At 41.4% G+C, this 21602-nt stretch overlaps 1 protein-coding gene across 1 annotated transcript in view; it reads right to left on the bottom strand.

The window, feature by feature from the left end:
• The window catches only part of FMNL3 (formin like 3), a 1635345-nt gene that overhangs the window by 652604 nt on the left and 961139 nt on the right, over positions 1-21602 (bottom strand). Inside the window, exon 12 of the mRNA XM_044082195.1 lies at positions 2381-2482. Within this exon, the coding sequence (XP_043938130.1) occupies positions 2381-2482 (102 nt within the window). The remainder of the gene's footprint in view (positions 1-2380; positions 2483-21602) is intronic.

Raw genomic sequence — 21602 nt, 5'->3', positions numbered from 1 at the left:
ATATATATATATATATATATATATATATATATATATATGTATATACACACATGGAAGGACTGCCAAAAATACAAGCAGGGCAAAATGGCTTCCTGACGGGAAGAAAGTCAGAAATAAAAAGGTGGTACCTGCTAGAATTTATGCAGAGAGAGAACAGAAGCAGGAAGGAAAAGGTGTGATTTTGCTCTTTGATGTGCAGCAGGGCCTTTGATATGGTGAGGTGGGACGTCCCATGGAAGACAATAAAGCAAAAGTAGGTACAGGAAACATTTGTACGCTGGATACAAGCCATATACCGACAGCAAGAAACTAAAATATAAAATACTTGTAATGGAGGAGTATCTGAGGAGACAAGGACAGAGAAGGGGACCATACAGGGGGCCCAGTATGCCCAGGCATGTTAATATTTTTGATCAAGTAGCTGGCAGTGGAAGAGACAATTTAGCAATGCTTTCATAAAAGGAGAGTAAAGACTCTGTTTGAACTCTTCCAGTTCTGAGTGATGATGATTTTAACTTCGGTGTTCAGCAGTCTGATAACGATCATTTCTTTCTTTCGATATGGGGACAAAAACATTATGAAATACACAGTAGTTTCCTGGACATTGGAAGAAGATGGCAGAGACTGAGTAGAATGAGGAAAAAAGGGGAGGAAAAATGAAAAAGTAATGGAAAAAGGCATTAGAATACAAGAGTGAATACTGTACCAGGAGGAAAGAGGGCAAACCCAAAAGAAAGCCAAGATGATGAGAATAGAGACAGGGTAAGAAATAAAGCAGCCAACCACTGCTGATACATGGTGCGTCAAGCATGAGATACGAACATGAATCTTAAAAACCATAAGGATTTAATAGTTTAAAATAAAAAAACAGTGTGGAAAAATAACCACTGATAGCACTGTGTCCTACTAATACCCTAGACATATTAGGAGACCAGCTCAGCAGTGTAGATGTCCAAAGCTCTGGACATCAGGCCAGATGAACCGATACTGACCAGTAGCTAATTCCCAAGCATTATCCATAATAATGCAGCAGCGAGGATTGTGATGAACATCTTTTCTGGAGCTTTTTTCCTTTTCTCAAAAAAAAAAGTTAATCAATTATCTGGCAGAAACTAATGTAAAAGTGATTGGTTTGACTACAGTTAAAATGTGGCCATAGAACCCTCTCCAGATTAGAGACTCGAGATAGTTTTCTCTCTTGCAACTAATATATTCAGTTTCCTTGTCCCACTTTTCTGAAAAGCTACAGTTTTCCTGCAGTAGGTGCATATCAAAGTGTACCTTCCCTTGGAACCAGGGACAGAAGAAACAATCTTCTTCTTGGAACCAGAGACAAAGAAACAATTTTCTCCTTTATGTTTTAATGCATTTTCTACTTTCTTTAGACTTTTCTGAGCTTTATAAAGATCCTGCTTTTAACTTTTTCTTGTGTACTTCTTGTATAGTGCAACATTGTTTTGTTTTACTCTTTTTCCCCAAATTATGCAGCTTTTCTGTATTAAAAAAAAAAAAAAAGCTTTCAAGACCTTAAGTCTTATTTTGGTGACTATCAAACATTTGTTCGACAGTAATGCTGAGGCTACAAACAAATAGTAAAGTCTTTAAGAGCTATTTGTCTATCAGAGCTAAAATTATACAGAATCCTCATTGACAGTAACTACATGAACTACTTTCAAACAACTGTATCTAGTAATGACTTCTCCGTAGTATAAAAAGTAAGCATTTATACATTTAGACTGGAAGCAAAACCCGAAATAAGCCATATGAATCCTTTGCCCTTGTAAGTAATCACTACAGCATACACGGATAAAGCCCTGACAACAAACCAAGCCACTCTAGATTCCATTAGCAGCTCAGGCATAAGAGAAGCTAACTGCTGAGCAGGAATGATAAGGCAGTGCCTGTCCGCCTCTCTCCAAGTAGGATGGTTCAGATGTAAGCTTGGGATGTGGACGGGATATCACTGAAGGAGCTTCACCTTCAAGAGGAGTAAGCCTCTTACTAAGGGGATGTCTTTTGTGAAAACAGGAAACACACTCCTCACATATGCCCACTGCACACCAACTTCCTGAGGCACAGCAGGCATACATAGTGAAACTGGCAGGGCCATATGTATAAAAAAGTAAATAAAATAAAAATTCCTCAGGAATGGGTGACAGCACAGTTTCATCCTCAGGAGTCACAAATGGGTGGTGAGAGTCATCTCTTTGTTGAGGGACAAGCAGGCTGACCAGATGCACAGAACAGAGGCTCTGCGTCTCCATGGTGTATCCAGAACTGAACAAAAACCTTTTGCCTTTCAAACACAGACAATGTTAGGGCAACCATTTCTCTTTTCTCTCCCTGTTAACATTTAAAATAATTTAAATTTCCCTCTTACCTTCATAAGTTCCAAGTCTTTATCTCGTTGCAGCAACTGTTTTTCCAGGTCAGCAACTCTCATCATATTCTCATTTTCAAGGTCTAACAGCTTCTCTGTTAACTGCAAAAGTTAAATAGGAAAGTACTGTCAGCACATAAAATTTTTAGCCCACCATCTCAAAGGTTATGCATAATTCATCTCCACTACTAAAACAGTAGGACCCAATCTTCATGCTAAACAGATTATACAGAAAATCTGTCCTACACTGTAAATGCTGTATTACATATTTTGCTTCCAGTATCCCAGTAGAAGTACAGAAAATTCTACTTGCACCAACTACCTTCAAAACAGAGCTTTCTATGCATGAGGCTGAGCCATGTTTTAATATTAGGCGTGCACCTCTTTCAGTTTCTACATATTAAGACTGACAAACTTGTACAAGTGACAGTTCCACAGACCAAGAAAGCATGGGTTTCCTTAAGTTAAAAGCTGCCATCGAACATGTACTAAATTCTCGACATATTATACAACAGCAATGCAGCTCTAAATAAACAAGTACATTCACCATATTTGATTTCTGGGCGGATCACCTGCAGCAGTTTATCACCTGATGAAATCTCTCCAACAGGCAACTAAGTTAGGCTACTCTTACAGACACACCTTCACGCTTCAGTACAGACGGCAGAGAAACTTCCAGTCTTTCCTCCAACATCTATTTTCTCTGCTTTAGGCGGCATCTAAGCTGAATTTTATTCTCTGCACAGAAGTTTCCTCTTTTCTCAGCACTGTGTGGCAGCCAAGTTGAGATGCAGTTAAACAGTAACACTTTCACTCTTTGGACTATGTTACAGCTGAATTGTTTTTCTTACTACATACCTTTCTTTATTCCTCACCCATGTATCTAGTAGGCCTCTCTCTCCTCCTACATCTTTCAGCATAAATTTCTCTGACTATTTTCACTCAGTCCACCATTGCTCTATTCCTGCCTTCCCTTAGATTTCATTCCTCCTCCTTCCAAACACTATTCAACATGCACTGTTCTCACAAATTCTATTTATTTCTATGTAATTTGCTCCTTTCCTTTTCTAAAAATCACACTTCTAGTTCTTTATCTCCTTTACAATATTCAGCACTTCAACTATAGCTGGCTTTGATTTTGATTTTCTAGCAATAGGTTTAATGCTTGTGGCTGCAAAAAAAGCAGACAAGAACTTACTATGACTGTGTAATTCAGACCCTATATCCCATTCAAAAAGAATTACTTTCTTAGTTACAACCACTTGCTACCCCAACATTTCTGACGTATAAGCTAACTTGTTATATTCCCAAAATGTGTTTCCAGTTACCTCTCCTTTTTCATTTAGTCATTTATTATTGCATTTTTCCATAAATAGTGTTACTGGCAAATTTCTGTATAGTCTGGTCCCTTAAACTGTCGTGGGGTTGCAGAACTGGCAGTATTGCAAATTCCGCTGCAGGAATTGTGCTTCAGTGTTTTTACAGATGTTTACATTCTGGATTCATATTCGGCTTAACATTTACTTGATTAAGGTTGCATACCAGAGCCTGTTTACTTTAATACTGTTTTTCCATTTCTTTGCGTCTGCCCTAACCCACATTGATTCATTAAGTATTGCACATTCCCTGTTGCTTCCTACTGTTTAGTTACAGTTTTTCCCTGCTCCCACTGCAAAAGTTAAAGTTTCTGAAATTTTAACCTAGCTGCGGTCATTGACCAGTCACAAGACTAAGAAAACTGTGACTAGTTAAAGGTTCTGAGGTAACATAGCCCCAATATTGGCTTTATTCAATTGGATCCCTCTCTAACAAGTCTGCTTCTTGCAGCCTGAATGTTTCTCTAACCTTCTTACCCTTTCCTTGTGGTTTTAAAAGCCTGCATCTCCAGCTTTTGTCCCTTACTGTAATCTGACTTCCAAAGTCCCTCTTTCATTGCTATTGTCAGTTGTGTAAACTATTTAGGTACTTTTCCAACCCATTGTTTTTCAGATTCATAACACTGAGTGCACACCCAATAAACCAGTATTGTTCTTTAGTAAACCAGCTTTACTACAGATTGTTTCCTGCTTCTCTTCCCAGAGCTCCCATCTGCTTGGTGTCCTCACCATGCTCTGAGAGAGTCCCAAATTAATCCTGGTCCATCCTTGGCAGATAAGAGATTTACTTTATTGTTTTGCACTTCAGTTAACTATATTAACTACATATATGCTACTGCTTTAGTTTTTCTGTATTAGTTGATTATGTACATTAAATCATTTTAAGCTTCTGAGCCCCCGAATCCTTTCTGTGTTGGAGGGAAGCCTTCTAAGCTCATCAGTGGGAGTGGTAAGCACTAGGTAGCCTATCTACCACAGCAGGAGTGGTTTCTGGCACAGAAATTCTAGTTTATTGGCTGTTTGGGCAGTTTTTCCATCTCTTTCAACTTTCTAGTTTAAAAGCCCACATTTGCACTTGTTTCCCGCCTTTTCTGTAACTAGTCTAGTCCAGATACAGACTTGCTGTATCCAGAACTATTTGTAAGCTTCTGAGTGGTGCCAAAGTCTGCTCTTCAATTTTACCCTTAGATCTGCTAGTTCTCTCCTCTTCTGCACTTTTACTAGCTTATAAGTCTAGCACTTTACCAGACTTCTTGTAGCAATTACTGTAGCAAACAAAAGAGCTACCAGCACTAAACATTGTACAAGGAAACAGCTCCAATACTTATTAATGCCCACCCCTCCAGGCATGTCTAAAGGTCAGTTTCCTTGTACTTTCTCCTATTAACCTGGTGAACTTGGGCATCCTGAGACAATGTAGCAAATGCCTCATGTATACTGACAACCCTCTCGTCTTACCTCCCAACACTCAGACATGTGAGAGATGCACTTATATATCCAAATTGGAAGCCAGGCACTCTCCAGCCAAGACTGGAATAGCTGGTCAAGAGGAGGTGGTCAGCACTTGCACCACACCACATGGAACACACAGCCCTCCAAAACACACATGCTCACTGCCTTCACACAAAAAACACAAACCACACACCCACCTTCGCAGAGGCTCTCAATAAAAATCTACCCAAACAGCAGAGACCTCCAAGGCAGAAACGCACTCGACCACCACAACACAACACTAATCATGAGCTACATAACTCTCCTGAACAGTGTGCCACTCAACCAAAGCCTCTAAGGCAAAACAGCATGCCCAACACACTAGTCATAGATAACTTGATAGTGAGGCACACTGTCCCACTCAGTAGGTTGAATAAGGTCAGGTGCCAGGATCCACTGCATAATGCACATACTCAGGTCCCTCAACAAGTACAAATACAACTCTGTCATTGTACATGTGGGTATGAGTGACCAGAGACATACCTCCTTGGACTACATGAAAGGGGACATGGAGGAGCTCTCGGATTATGTAGCCCAGACGGGTATGACTCTAACCCTGAGCAGCATCTTACCATCACCCAGATTGATACCACAGTACAAACAGAAAATGATTGAGTTCAACAATTGGCTAAGTTTCTGGTGTCATTCTAAGGGGATCCAGTATCTGTCTGCCTGGGATGACACGACTGACAGACCTCGATGCTTTGCCAGAGATGGCCTGCATCTGTCACACCTAGGCTTCCAGATAATGGCCAAGGCTCTTGGCACCCCTTAGTGCCTTTTTTTAGGAGGAGTTCCAAAGACCAAATTACCACAGTAACAGCTACAAACAAATGCAATCTAAGGGTCAAGCTGCTCAACACTAGAAGTCTAAATCTCAAAATGCACTCGCTCGAAGCACTCTTTAAAATGGAGAACATCAACATTTGTGCTGTAACAGAGATCTGGTTCAAGGCAGCAGAAAGCACCCCTGCGCTACCAGGCTATAACTCATTCCACACCTTTCGGCCCCAGAACTTGGACCAAAGTTCCAAAGGCGGTGGTGTTTCAATATTCTTAAAGGATGCACACACCCCCAGACTGGTAGCCCAACATAACGCATCAGAGATACTTCAGGTGCAGCTAACATTGGGCAAGACAGCGATTCAGGTCGTAGCCTGCTATAGGTACCCAACCATGTCCCAAGACTCGCACTACACGTTCCTAAGCACCCTAGAGAATATTAGGGTCCAACCTAACACTCTCATACAGGATGACTTCAACTACCCCTCCATTAACTGGGAAAACTACTCATGTACCACTAAACCTGCCCATTTCCTGGAATCCATTAATTCCAATGCCCTGGACCAGCTCGTTGTTACCCCCACTAGAGATAGTAATGACCAGGTCAAAGATGTTGCTAACATGGGCGACCACTGCTCTGTACCAATAGTCAACTCTTCCCTGGTTAGATCCGACCACAAACGAATCATCTTGGAAATCCACATCCCCCCCCCCCCGCAAAGGTAACCACCATGAAAAACTTCTCCAAAGCTAACTTTGTGCTCCTATAAACAGAGGTAGCTAACTTCACGGCACCCATGCAAATGGAGAATAGTTGCATGACCAGCGAATCATACACCAATGCACTGTACGAACATGTACACAAATGCATGGATCTCGCCATACCCAATAAAACCAAGACGTTCTCCTCCAAAAAAAAGGAAGCCAATCTGGTGGTCGCCTGCCATAAGCAATCTCTACAACAGAAGGAGGAAACTGATGCAGAATAAGGTGAAGTCCCAAGACTGGAAAAACTCCCTTATCTGACTCAACAAAAAGTTGAGATCCCTCATCAAATCCTCTAAAGCTAGCTATGAAAACAGAATTGCAGCAGATAGCAAAGACAACCACAAGGCCTTCTATAGTTCAAGAATCTCCACAGCAATACCCAGATTTTCTCTGAGCTACTGCATAATGGTACCTCCTATACCGAGCCAACAGATATTGCCAATATACTGGCCAACAGATTCAGTGCCAATTTTACCCCTCTTCCCCCCCAAAGGACCAATCACAATACCAGTAAATTGCCAGGCACCCGGTATTATTGCTGCAAAGGTTGAAACAGCACTGTCCAAGGCCAAGAATACAGCTTCTATGGGACCTGACAATATCCCTGGCTGTATTCTACATTTACTACACAGTGAACTGGGACCTCACCTGTGTGCCCTGTTCAATCACAGCCTCACCTCAGGCTTTGTTCCTACCGAATGCCTCACTGCTACAATCATCCCTCTCCACAAAAGAGGAGTGACTACAGACCCTGGGTACTATCGCTCCATTAGCTTGACGAGTCTGATATGCAAAGCTATGGAAGGCATCATCATGTACTTAACAAGGATATAGGGAACCTCCATATTCACAGTTTGGTTTTGTGAAGGGTAGATCATGCCTGCTCAACTTGGTTGACTTCTTTGAGTCAGTCACCAGTGCTGTGGATGAAGGCAAGTTAGTTCATACAGCCTACCTTTATCTGGCCAAGACCTCTGATACCATTCCCCACTCAGGAATCATAAAAAAACTCACTAAACTAGGCATCAACCCCTATATCACTAGGTGGGTTGCAAAGTGGCTCACATATGGAACCCATAGTGTGAAAGTAGCTGACTCCAAGTCAGACTGCCGAATTGTCACGAGTGAGTCCCACAGGGTTCGGTCCTGGGTCCTCTCTTGTTTGGTATTTACTAATCACGTGTGGAGTCCCACAGGGTTCGGTCCTGGGTCCTCTCTTGTTTCGTATCTACTAGTCACGAGAGGAGTCCCACAGGGTTCAGTCCTGGGTCCTTTCTTGTTTGGTATCTACTGCTCTGAAGTCCAGGCCAACAAGAAGGGACTCTGGCTGACAAAGTTCGCAGACGATTGCAAGTTGGGAGCTATTATTAACTCCCCCCAAGTGATGTTGACATCCTACAGAATGGCCTCACTGAGACCAATGACTGGTGTCAGAACCATGACCTTAAGTTCAATGCCAAAAAATGTGTCGTCATCCACTTTAGGAAAAACCCAGTTCCCATGAATTACCACATTGATGGTAGTCCACTGAACACAGAAGACATTATAAGAGATCTGGGAACACAGGTTGACAGCAACCTCACTTTTGATCACCACATTGCCACTGTGGTCAGCAAGCCCTTCTATGTGGCACATCTCATTACTAAGGGTTTTGCATCCAGGATGAAAGAGGCCATTATCCCCCCCTCTACTCTTCCCTCCTTAGGCCAATCAGAGTACAATGCTCCATTTGTCATTTAACTCACTAGAGGCCTGCAACAACTGGCGAGGCCGCAAAAGTACCTCACAAAGAGGATCTTAGGCCTTAAACACTTGTCCTATATGGACAGACTCGAAAAACTCCAACTATTCTCCATCTCATATAGCCCACTTAGAGGCAATCTCTGCTTGACTTACAAAGCCATGTCTGACCCAGCTCTGTTTGAAATGCTACATCTAAAGAAATCCCAATCCCTCTGCACCATATGCTCCAGAGACCTCAACCTTGTTACCACAATCAACAGAACGTACTGGAGGGACAGGTTCATAACCCAGAGACTGCCCATGCTATGGAATAAACTTCCAATACATGTCAAGCAGAGCACCTTGCTGACCCTTGTCAACTGAAATCTCGATGAGTGGAGGGGAAACAGAAAATTCATCCCGGGATAACTCCAGTGACTCTACTCGACAGAGGCACTGGGAACTTAGGTCGGGTGGCATGATGCCAGGGTGATCCTATGGCTAGGCTTGTAAAGGCCCCAGGGCCATTAGCCTAGTACACACCTATGAACCTATGATATTGTACAGTTTGCAGACTACTGAGATGTGCACTTTTGAGAAGCCTTTCAGGCAGTGTTATTGTATTACTTGCTACTTTTCATTTGTTGCTGGCACTTAATTGTTACATTCCTGCACTTTTGGCCCAGCAATACCACTCTGACTCAGCTGCACAAATAGAACCAAGTTTGTGCAGGGACATGTCCTGCCCCATACACCTAAGAGAAAATACTCCCTTTACTGCTCTTTATTCCTGCAACATGACTACACAAATAGGTCAGAAAACATGGACATAAACTTTCCTGCTATCTCCAAAGTCAGCTTGGTGGATATGGGCATCCTGAGCCAATGTAGTAATTCCTTTACGTTTACTATGTACCAGCTTATTCTTAAAAAAAACTGATAAAGTATGTGAGAAGTATGTAACAGATCACTAGAGGCAAAGCTCTCACAAACACAAACAATACCAACCAGGTTGTCAGAAATTTACACATTATACCCACAACATACAATATGGATCAGACACACAGACTCACATATGCTGAGGTACTTAAACGTAATCTTCCTAAACCACAAAGAGCTCCAGGACATGTGACCTACAACAGAAATCTTCAGCATCCCCAAAGGCATGACACAAAAGCAATACTGCAATACCAGTTATAATTCACACAACCACACTGCATGGAGCTTCAACTTCAAAGACCATACAGCAAGCCACCACACAACCCAATACTTTAGCTAAAGAACACTCCATTGTGAGACACGTGGATGTCCCACTCACCAGACTGATTAAATAGAAGGCCACAGTCTGTTATCTATAGGATCCAAGATTTGCCAGATCACACATGCACGAAGGTCACTGGATCATAGGTACCAGTACAATTCTGTCATAGTCCATGTAGGTGTAAACCTGAGATCTACCTCTCTGGATTACATGAAGAGACATTATGGTGCTATCAGACTGTAGAACAGGCTGATATGAGCCTGGCACTGAGCAACATTCTACCTTCACCAAGTATGATGCCACAACATGAACAGAAGATGATTAACTTTAAAGATTGGCTTAACTTGTGGTATCATTCCAAGGGGGGTGCAATATCTGTCAACATGGGACATATGGTTGAGAGGACATAATGCTTTGCCAAGGATGGTTTGTACCTGTCTTTCTAAGCTTTTGAATATTGGCTAAAACATTGTCCTCCCCACAGTGCTAAACCAAACTGACAAACCTTCTGATACAGCAAAACCAACGCAAGGGAATCTAAACATGTTACTGCTCAATGTCAGGAGTCTAGACAAGTAAGAATGCAGACATCTGTGCAGTTACTGACACATGGTATAAAGCCATGGAGTGCACCCAGACAGTGCAAGACTACAAATCCTTCCACACATTTAGGCCAGCTACTACACAGGTAGGAACTAAAGGCGGAGGTGTCCCAATCTAAATCAATAATAAGGTCACCTCAAGGCTGGTGAAACGGGATAAGCTTGAGCTTCTCCTTGCCCAAATTAACATACAATAGTCCCTAAATGCTACAGGGTTAGTTGGGATCACAGGTTTTATTTTTATTTCTAAGGAGGCACATTTATGGACTGATCTTACCAGTGAGGACATTACACTGTGGTAGATGAGGTATTCTCCCATGTTAATGAAGTCTAGGTACGGTATGTTTGCTTCCCTAGTGGGCATGTGTACTATCTGGTCCAGGTTAGTGGTGTGTACAAAGTCCAGAAATTTCTGGGCCCGCAAGTTTGGGGTCCTGTACGATTCCCAATTGCCTATAAATACAGTATTGAGTTGAATGGTGAGTGTCTCCAGTAAGTTTAAATATAAATTATAGGTTTCCTCAGTCATAGAGGTGGACCTATAGCTAGCAAGAATATGGTAAGAGACACTGCCTATGGCAAACTTTACACATTAAGTGACAACCTGACAAAAGTTCAGTTCTCCCAAACTCTGCGAATACAGCTGCCCATGCATACAGAAAGCTGTTTTTACATAAACCAGAACAAACTCAAAAAGAAAGCCACTCTGGTGGAATTCAAACACGAACAGGCTGTACAAGAAGAAAGCTATAACAAAAATTAGGATATACAACACCCAACAGGATAAAACATTTCTCACTAAATTAAACCCAGAGGGCAAATCAAAATTGCAAAAGCAAATTCTGAAGTAAAAATTGCCTCCCAGGCCAAGGGTAACCAAAAAGCTTTCTTTTAGCCAAGTCCATAACTTCATAGGCTGTTCACAACAATGTGCAGCAATGTGCAGAGCTAACCTACATGGAGCAGAAAGATAAAGCAAATCTACTGACCGACAAATTTAGCTCCAATTTTGCTCTTCTCCCCCATCACCCCTCAAGAAATACTATCGAACATAACCCTTCCCAACTATCACTAGGGAAGTGGTCCTAAACACCCTCACCAAAACCAACACCACCACATCAATGGGCTCTGATAATATCCCAGAACGCCTCATGAACAGCATGAAACATGAACTATCAGTACCAATGGAGTCACAATTTAACCACAGTCTCCATTTAGGTGTCGTGCCACACAAATGGAGAACAAACTGCAACAGTTATCCCTCTGCATAAGGCTGGGCCTTTTACAGACCTCAGTAACTACAGACCCATTAGTCTCACTAGTCCTGCATGCAAAGCCATGAAAAGAATTAGCATGGAAGAGTAATAATGATATCGGAAATCTCCAGACACTGAATCCAACCCAGTTCAGTTTTGTCAAAGGAAGATCATGCCTACTCAAACTGGTAGACTTCTTTGAGAAGGTCACAACAGCAAAAGACAAGGTCAAAGCCATGTACACTGCATACACTACTTGGACACTAACAAAAAAAAAAAAAATCAAAGAATGGGGCATAAATCCATATTACCCACTGGATTGCCCGCTGTCTCGCAGATAGGATCCAGGAAGTTAGGGTAGTTGTGTACACCTCCACAAAGAGGTATGTCACTAGAAGTTCCTCAGAGCTTAGTGCTGGGTCCTCTCCTTTTTGGAATCTTCTTTTCGGAAGTCAAATCCAACGTCAAAGGCCTCTGGCTGATGAAGTTTACAGATGACTGCAGACTGGAAGCAGCTACAGAATCCAGCAAGACACGAATATCCTCCAGGAAGAGGTAATACAGAGAAATAAACTGATGCTACAGACACACTGTTTAAAACTCAACATCAACAAATGTATAACAGTACCCTTTGCGAAGTTGGCTACCCCAGGAAACTACCTTATTGATAACACACCCTTAACAGTAGACCCAGTAGTCAGGGATATTTGGACAGTAACCTGACTTTTGACCAAAGTGTCTAAGACAGTAAGGAAACCATTCAAGGTTGCTCAGCTTATAAGTAAGGCTATAGGCTCATAGGTGTATACTAGGCTAACCACTAGGGGCCCTTATAAGCCTAACTGTGCAACCCAAATGTAATCTACAAATTTGACTTGTATAAGGGGTGATTTACTGAATACCTCTGTCCATCAGACATAGGTGCCAGACCAGGGGGTGAATTTCTGATTACTAATCCACTGGTCCAACTTGCACTTAAATAAGGGTAGGGAGGAACTCTGCTTCACATGGATGAGGTGCCTGTTCCAGAGAATGGGAATTCTCTGAGAAATGTTCTCTCTCTCTCTCTCCAACATATCCTATTTATGTCACAAGCAAAATTTAGGTCTTTTGATCTACGAGTTCTGATTCTGTTTGTTTTGTGGATGTGCAAAGGGTTCATCAAAACAGTGTCCAGGGCTGCCTTGTACTCCAGGCAAAGATCACCTCTCAGTAGTCTGTATGACACAGTCTAAAGAGACAGGGCTTTGAGGGAATCAGCATAAGTAGGACAGTTTGTTTACTTCCTGTACTCTTTTTGTAAAGAACCTTTGTTGATGGTCCAGTTGGTGCATGTGTCTGGTCAGGTACATACCAAAGGAGGCATTATACTCTATGATGGGTTTAATGAGGACTATGTACAGTGGTACGGAGACCTTTCCGGACCTAGATACCATACACTTGCTTATAAGCTTGAGCAACATAGAAGGATTTTACATGTTGGTCACAAGTTAGGTTACTATCTGCATGTGTTTCCAGATCCCCGACTAGTGAACCATCTTTTAGGTGTGGTTTATTGATGATGATGTTACGCGGTTTCTGACTTCCCAAAAGGTACTATAATGCATTTCCTGGCACTGAGCTTTAAGCCATGACTTTGGCACCAAACTTCTATCTGTGTTAGACCTTCCTGAAGGTTTTCCTCATCTTGGGGTGGGGGTGGGGGTTGGGTGGGGGGCTCAGTGACTGCTAAACCAGTTTGTAATCATCTGTGAACTTGGCCATCCAGAGGCCTTTGACATTGGCTCTGACCTCCAAGTAGTAAATGCCAAAGAGAAGTGGGCCAAGCAAAGAACCTCGAGGGACTCCAATGGTGACCGGCCTCTTTGTGGAGGTGGCTTCATTGATACTAACCTCCTAGGTTCTATCCATAAGTCAAGCTAGCTAGTCAGTGTTATAAAGGGATTCATGCCTAGTTTCATAAGTTTGTTGACAATGCCAGAGTCTGGTAATGTATCAAATGCTTTAGCCAGATCTAGGTACGCAGCATGCACCACTTTCTACTCATCCATTGTCTTAGTGACCTTTTCAAAGAAGTCCACCAGGTTTAGTAAGCATGCCCTTCCTTTGACACAGCCAAACTGGGATGGACCCAGTCTCTGGAGGTCTCCTATGTCTTTGACAATTCTTTCCATGGCTTTGCAAATAAGACCAGTCAGACTAACGTGTCTGTAGCTTCCAGGACCTGTAGAAAGACCTCCCTTATGAAAGGGAATGACCATTGCAGTCTACCATTTTTATGGTACAAAGTCCGTTTTAAGACTATAGTTAAACAGTGACTCCAGGGGTTCTGTTAAGTCCCATTTTAAATTGTTCAGCAGGCATCCTGAGATACCACCTGGGCCCATCAAGGCTGTGTTTTTGGCTTTATAGGTTCATAGGTTTATACGAGGTTAACCTCCAGGGTCTTTACAAGCCTAGCCATGCAACCCAACCCAGTTTTGTCCCCAGGTTCCCTGGCCACCTATATGGTGGGATACGTCAGCAAAATGGTAACTAAGAGTTATGTGTGTGTGTGTGTGTGTGGTATGTTAGTTGGGGATTAATTTACTTACTGTCGACCTCTGTCCATCAGACAGAAGGGAGCCAGACAGGGTGAATTTGCAATTTCCCATCCAGTTATCAAGGTTTCTTTTGAATAAGGTCAGGGATGAACTCTGCTTCACGCGTAGATGGGAAGCTTATTCCATGTAGCGGGGATCCTCTCTATGCGGCATGTTTTGTTTATGTCGCAGGCAAAATTCAAGCTTCTAAATTCAAGGAAGTCATTGCACCACTGTACAGAGCTCTCATCAGACCCATTACTGAGTACAATGCTCCCTTCAGTATGGACCTGACCAGAGACATGCAACAAATGGAACATCCACAGAGGTTCCTCACAGAAAGAACGCAGGGTGATAACCTGCTATATGCAGACTGCCTCAAAGCCCTACCTCCCTACACTCTGTTGAGAGGTGATCTGTGTTTGGCATACAAAGATCCCAACATCCTACTCTGATGGACCTCTTGCATATCTCCAAAATAATCATCAGAACTACCAGATCCAGGGACTAAACCCTTGCTTGCAGCATAAACGACATGTTGGGGGACAGGTATGTGTCTCGGAGAATACCCCTTCTCTGGAACAGATTTCCCATTTGTGTGAAGCAGAGTTCTTCCCTGACCTTATTCGAGCATAACCTGGACTAGCAGATGAAAAATTTGAAAATCACCCCAGGTCTGTCACCTATGTCTCTAATGGCTGGAGGCAACCTGTAAATGTTTGACTACCCATGCCATAGCTTACGCATACCCCTAAAAATAACCTCTAGGGCACGAAAATTGTTGGATACATTTGGAATGCATGGCTAGGCTTAAAAAGACCCTTGTGGTTATTAGTCTAGTATATGCCTACAACACTATGAAACATCGGCACCCTCCAGAATTTGATATCTACCAGAGGAAAAACTCTCCAAAATCTGCTTCAGGTGTATAAATACCTATGCAAATACTTCCAAGCAAAAATTCTAAACCTTATGGACTTAGTTGTATATTTGGCCATACAGATATCCTCCCATTGCCCCTTTGTACATTCCCTTACTAATCTTATCTAACCTCGTCTGACTGATTCTTATAGTTATCATGCAATATTTTATATGCCCATCTAATTATCCCCTTTTAACAGCTGTTTTAGATGCAGCTGAAAAAAATACCAGAGCTGGTCTTTCATTTAACAACTCCTTCTCCCTTCCCTTTTGCCTACACTCTGTCATTAGGTTCCTGGTTGGGAAGGTAATAGTCTCACCCCATTCTATCTTTCTCTCTCTAGTCATCCGTTCCCAATACATTGGTTTGTTTGCTAAGTTTTTCCAGTAAATTTCAGTTCACGCTTACCCATTTCCAATACCCCTACTTGAGTCATACCTACTGGTAAAATCTCCTTTCCCATGTTGGCTTAGGTCTTAGAATACTTCGCTAGTTTATTAATATAATACTTTACATGTTTTTTGTTATTCTGCTTAAGGACCTGCATGTGAAATACTGCTCTCTCCCTACTTCTCAAACTCCCGCCAATTCACCATCATCACTTCCACTTTCACTTATAATCCTTCTGCTTGTGAGCCTTAAATCCATGGCTCTAAAATATCCCTAATAAAAAGGTAGTCCTACATCACTCATCTCTTGACCAAAACTACTTAACTATTGTCCTCTTCACTTCACAAAAAATTCTTTCAGCTCTATTAATTATGGTTCACGACTTCTCTTCTAGTTGATAAAGTCATACCTCACCTTACATAAAACTTAAAGGGCTATAATCATCATGTGGGTGCATAGTTTACTGCTACATGCGTTGTTTTATTGTCATTAATTTTACAGACTTGAAACTGGTCCAAAATGTCCTTTCCTGGATTTATCAAGTACAAAAATAACATCTACAAAAAAGCTAACTTTCTTGATTACCATTTCAGGTATATCCTTGAGTTTTGTATGTCCCTTGTTGTCTTTGCCAATGACTCTAAATATAAAAGTAATAAAGAGTAAAGAAGACACTTTCTCTGCATCAAGACCCACTAACAGCAGTATTTTCTTACATTCTGCTTCACTCTGGCTCACCACTGTTCTGTTAATGTTGTCAAATGTTTGCCTCCCCCCCACAAAATAACAGATCCATATCTATCAATTTTGGCAACACCTTTGCCATTCTCTTAGTTAATATAGGCAAACACTTTACAATCATGACTTAAAAATATAATGGGTTTATATGAAGCTGGGTCTGAAAGGTCTTTAGTCTCTTTGGGTATTACAACCACCGCTGCTTTTTTTCTCCAAAATACTGGTGTTTCTCCTCTTACAATACTGTTAAAACTTCCCAACTCTTTAATTTTCCCCCTCCTAACCGCCACAGGAATAGTCTCTGTTCCTGGAAACGTCCCTACTAATTAATTATACAGCAGCATGTTTATTTAATCTCTTCTTATGTTAACTACTGCCTGCTGAATCATAGCTTCTTCTAATTTTGGTATAATTAAGTCTTCCATAAAAATCTCTATTTGAGCCTTTTCTTGGTTTCCATAATCTTCTGCTTTATACACATTTTCATAAAATTTCATAAATATCTGTAATACTGCTATAGCAACTCTGTTTGTTTTCTCTTTAAAGGCTCCCTAAGTTTAGAAATAACTCTGACATTCGCTTGCCCAAGCCATTGTGTTTTTGTTTCCCGCTCTGGAGTAATCAAAAACAGTTCCTTAACTGAAACTTTTTTTAAACTTGTGCATATTATCAAAGTACTCCCTTATTTTCCGTTTAGCACTCTGATATTGCTCATCTTACGGTTCTGAGAGATTCCCTTTATTTAGCAATGCTTTAATCTTTTGTCGGCCTCTCTAAATAACTGCTACTACATATCTTCTATATCTGTTTCTACCCTATTTAAACTGTTTTCATTTTGTCCCACTCTCCATCCCTTTTAAAGAAATTTCTGTCTTACCCAATAATTCTCAATTTCTACTATCTAATCCTTAAATTCATTTATTTTTAACAGGTAAGTAGGAAAGTGCCAGTGTGTCATCTTTACTTCATTCCCCTAATATTCATCTTAGTTTTCTTTTTTTTTTTTTTTTTTTTTTTACTGGTGCATGATCTGAAACAGTTGTTGGATGTGTGCCAAAGTTTTCAGTTACACATGTTCCTATGAAATATAATTTCTGTTCAGTCTTGCCCAATTATTACACCTTATGAAATAATATGCAAATTTGGTCTGAGTTCCTACAACTGAATTCAAATCTTCCATACCAGATATACTCATATTTCTTCAGAAATCTACCCTATTTTCTAATATTTTCCCTTTGTGGTTCCTCTGATACAAATTCACTACTGTATATCAAGTTTCAGTCCCTACTAAAAAATAAAATTCCACAGGCTGAAAGCGGGCTATTTCTCCCAAAAACTTCTTAAAGTCCATAATATCAGATTTTGGTAGAACATAAACACATGCCAGAGTAATCTACTTCCCATGGCAATAGCCTCTTACTACCACAAGTCTACCATTACTGTCTTTTTTTCTCTTATCTGTCACTACTGGAGACTACTTCCCTTTTCCTTTGTCCTTGACATTTTGCATAATGTCCATCCTGAAATCCTTTGTCAAATTTACATGTTCATTTCCATCCAAATGTGTCTCCTGCAACAATACCATTTGAACTGTGCATCTCTTCATATAAATACTCTGCTTTATGTCTTTACTTATAAGATCATTTACTTTCCATAGTCTGGACAAAAGCATCATTATGCTAGAAAGCTATTACACCCACTTATCACACAGGACAGTTCTTTTGACTGTATTTCCATCTTTTGGCTTCCATGTACAAACTATTTGGCAGGCTGATCTTTTATGCAGTTGCTTCTACTTATCAGCATTTGAATCTAAGTCACATTTTCAAGCATTTTTGTTTAATGAAAACACTCAAAGAAATTTCCACTGGCGAACTGCCTACACCTGCAGACTTTTCTCCCACTGAGAGCACTAATGCCTGGCAACTCCCGAGAAGCAGGAAAATCAAGGGCCTAAATCCTAAAAACTACAATGACCGTCTCAAAGCCTTGTCCCTCTTCACTATATCATACAGATTACTGAGGGGCAATCTCTGCCTCGCATACACATCCTCAACAGACTCTATCCTCTCAGATCTTCTGCACATCCACAAGTCCAATAGTGGCATAAGCAACCATTCAAGAGATCTTAATCTCTTCTGCACCTTGAACAGAACATGATGAATGGACAAACATGTATCACACAAATATCACTTCTTTAGAACAGTCTTCCTCTCCATGTAAAGGAAAATACTTCCATTACTCTATTCAACTGTAATCGAGATGAGCGGATGGGAAATCACAGATTCACCCCTGGTTTACCACCCTTGTCCCTCACAGATAAGGGTAACTTGTAAAAGCTCTGCCCAGCTCAGGGTTATTCATACTTAAACTACAAGGGCTAAAACATCATGGGAATGCAGGGTTAAGCATCTAAAGATCCTTATGGATCAGTAGCCCAGTAAGTCCCGATGAACCTATAATAAAGATGGCTGGATATAGCTGACTGAATCTCATACAAGCCTCTCGATATTCCCAGATTGTTGGGATATACTTGCTTTTCTTCTAATGTTGTACAATGAATAATCATTTTCCACAAACACACTGCTGTCTCCAGTTTTAATACTTTTCTGCCAATATTTTGTCAGTAGCAACACTTTCTGTTGGTATGACTGCATCTTTACTAATATAGGTCTTGGCTGCCTTTATGACAGCCAAGTTTGGAGCATACACAATGTGTCCCTATCTATCATCAAGTCCTGCTGCTGTAGAGCACCAGTCCAGTGGCCTGCCTGTGCTTTCATAAAATGAATACACACTGTTCCTTCCAGTTTCTTTAGGACAGCAGAAAATCTCAGGTTTTCCATATATGCTATTTTTTGAAGTAGCTCTTCTTAGGAAGCCTCACACACACTTTTGTAGCTTTATTAGTTCATTTCAATAGCTAGTAGTTGATTGCTGCTTCTTTTTTTTTTTTTTTTGGTCATTTTGTTATTTAAGTTAATATATTCCCTCCAGTGGTTTTATTTATTTTAAACACATCTGAGTGCATTTGATTTACTTTTTCCTTTAAAATATTGTAAAACCTCTCCTGTTCCAAAGCTGAAACTTGAACTTCTTTTTGCTGAACAGCTGAAGGACTCGGACCATCCAGTTTTATCTTCTCCGTTTCAACTTGATTTGCTCTCAGGTTCTCCAAATTTCTTCTTTGCTAGCATCCAACCATTGCAATCCAGTGGCAGAATTTTACCCAAACTGACAGTTTTACTGCATCTTTTTTACAGTTTCTGCTTTCAGTTTGGAGGAGATGAAATCAGCCCATTTTTGTCAGTGTGCAGCCATCTTCCAAGTAAGGGTTCAGGGGGATGAGGAAGTGAAAGGAGCTACTGGAGTCACAGCTGCTCCCTAGGGCTGGAACTGCCTTGAGGGACTCCCTGCCTCTCTCTAGCCTCTTGCTGCCACTTTGTTTTCTGGAAAGCTTTACCTTTGGTTTGTTTCTACTCTCCCTATCTCCAGTAGAAAATATCTTGTTTTGAGTGTAAGTTACTGTAGTATTTATGAAGGGCTGGGAGGAATGTATGCTTTTCAGGTTCTATAGTCTTCTTGCCCTCTAATGGCCTGGGATGCAAAGAAAATCTCTCAATATGGGGGAACAATGAGCAGCTGCACTTTAGCATCTTCGGACAAGGACTTTGTCCTCAGCCAAAAGTACCTTCTAATGACTGACCCTGCAGCAGCATCACTGGCTCCTGCAACAGTCACATCACCCACATTTGACAGCATGTTTTTCCAACTGAAGGGAGGTCTGAACCTGGTGGAGTATGGTAGCCTTCCTAGCCTCAACCCCCACAGCTTTCCAACAGCTTTCTAATGACATGTTCCTAGAAACTGTGATCAAGAATATGGGTTTGCAAGTTGAGGGACTTAAAACCCATGAGTTAAAGCCATATACCTTCTTACCATATCTAACAAGCAACTATTCTTATCATTAAAGAATGCGTTACAGCTTACAGCCACCTTAACTCCAATCACAGTTTCCAGAGACTCCATATCTGAAACTGTTACAGGTTTTTAGTACACTAATCTGAAAACAGCCTACACTCTGTCGAAATGGTTATGCCTCTTCAGGGCAGGGAGCTGGAAGGCTATCTCTCGGCTCTTTGCATCCTGGAGTAGAGTAACAGCCACAGGTCCTGGCAGCCCTAGCCCCAGAAGTTCCACGGTTCTTTTCTAGGAGGGTAAACATCTCATAGGCTTTCCAATGAAAATGCTCTCTCGTTAAAGAGAGGGTATCTCCAAACAACATGTTTTCTAGGGTGGGGGGAATCACAGACCAGAATGCCCTCTCTATGTGTCACATGATAAAGGGTATGACAAATGGGATCTGTTGACCCACTCCAACTTTGAGATAACAGTCTCTCAACAATGAGTTCACCTTCCTTTTCTTGTAGGGCCTATCTCCTGACAAACAGGACATGGTCTGGACTGGGCTGTAAACTCTGGAGAAACTGAAGTGCTGTACCAGTTTACCCCAAAAATTCAAGAGAGGCAGGTGTAAGTTGGTTGGTGAGAACCCAACAAGCACAGAGGGCCATATTTGGCTAGTCAGAGTTCTAGACCATAGTCCCCAGTCTACTGGGTGGCTGTAGGGGGTAGCAGAAGTCCTCTATGAGCTTCCCTGGCTCACAACTTTGAAGTTGCCTCTGAGACATCATCTTGTACAATAAACAATTTCAAACCACCCTTGCCTTGCTTGATTGATAGTGGACAGTGTTCAGATGACAGTTCATTCTCTAACTCCAAAAGTTGCTTGGTCCAAAGAAACATGCAAATTGCTGAATGTGGAATGGCCACCAGAGGGGCAACACAGAGGTCTTATCAGACATTACAACTATAGGACTTGTTAAGCATTTCCACCATTTTAACATCCTTGGATCAGGGAATCTCTGCAGACTAATCCAACTTTCTGGTCACTTCAATCTTTGTTTTCTGTTTTTCCTTCTTTTTTTGGAATGATGTCTATCTGGTTACCACCTAACAAGATGAGATTTGGAGGATAGTTTGCAAGCCTCACTTTGTTTAGGTAATCTTGAATGACTTCACATCTTGTATACGGGGTACTAGGACTAAACTCCTGACAAGTCCCGCATACACAAATGTCATGCCTCAAGCCCAAACAGTAAAAGCACTTGTTATGTCTATCCTTGAAAGTTAGCTGATATTTACAGGTACACTTACCTTTCTTGGGTGGTATGCCTAATGCCTTCACACTGGAAACTATCACACAAGATTTCTGCTCAGAGAATGAAAAGTGGATATTTGCTAAGGAAAACTGGAAAAGTCTCTATAACA

Source organism: Protopterus annectens, chromosome 9.part0 (assembly GCF_019279795.1).
Source record: "Protopterus annectens isolate FY-2018-M chromosome 9.part0, PAN1.0, whole genome shotgun sequence".
NCBI classification, from domain to species: domain Eukaryota; kingdom Metazoa; phylum Chordata; order Ceratodontiformes; family Protopteridae; genus Protopterus; species Protopterus annectens.
This window is presented reverse-complemented; position numbering and strand designations above follow the sequence as displayed.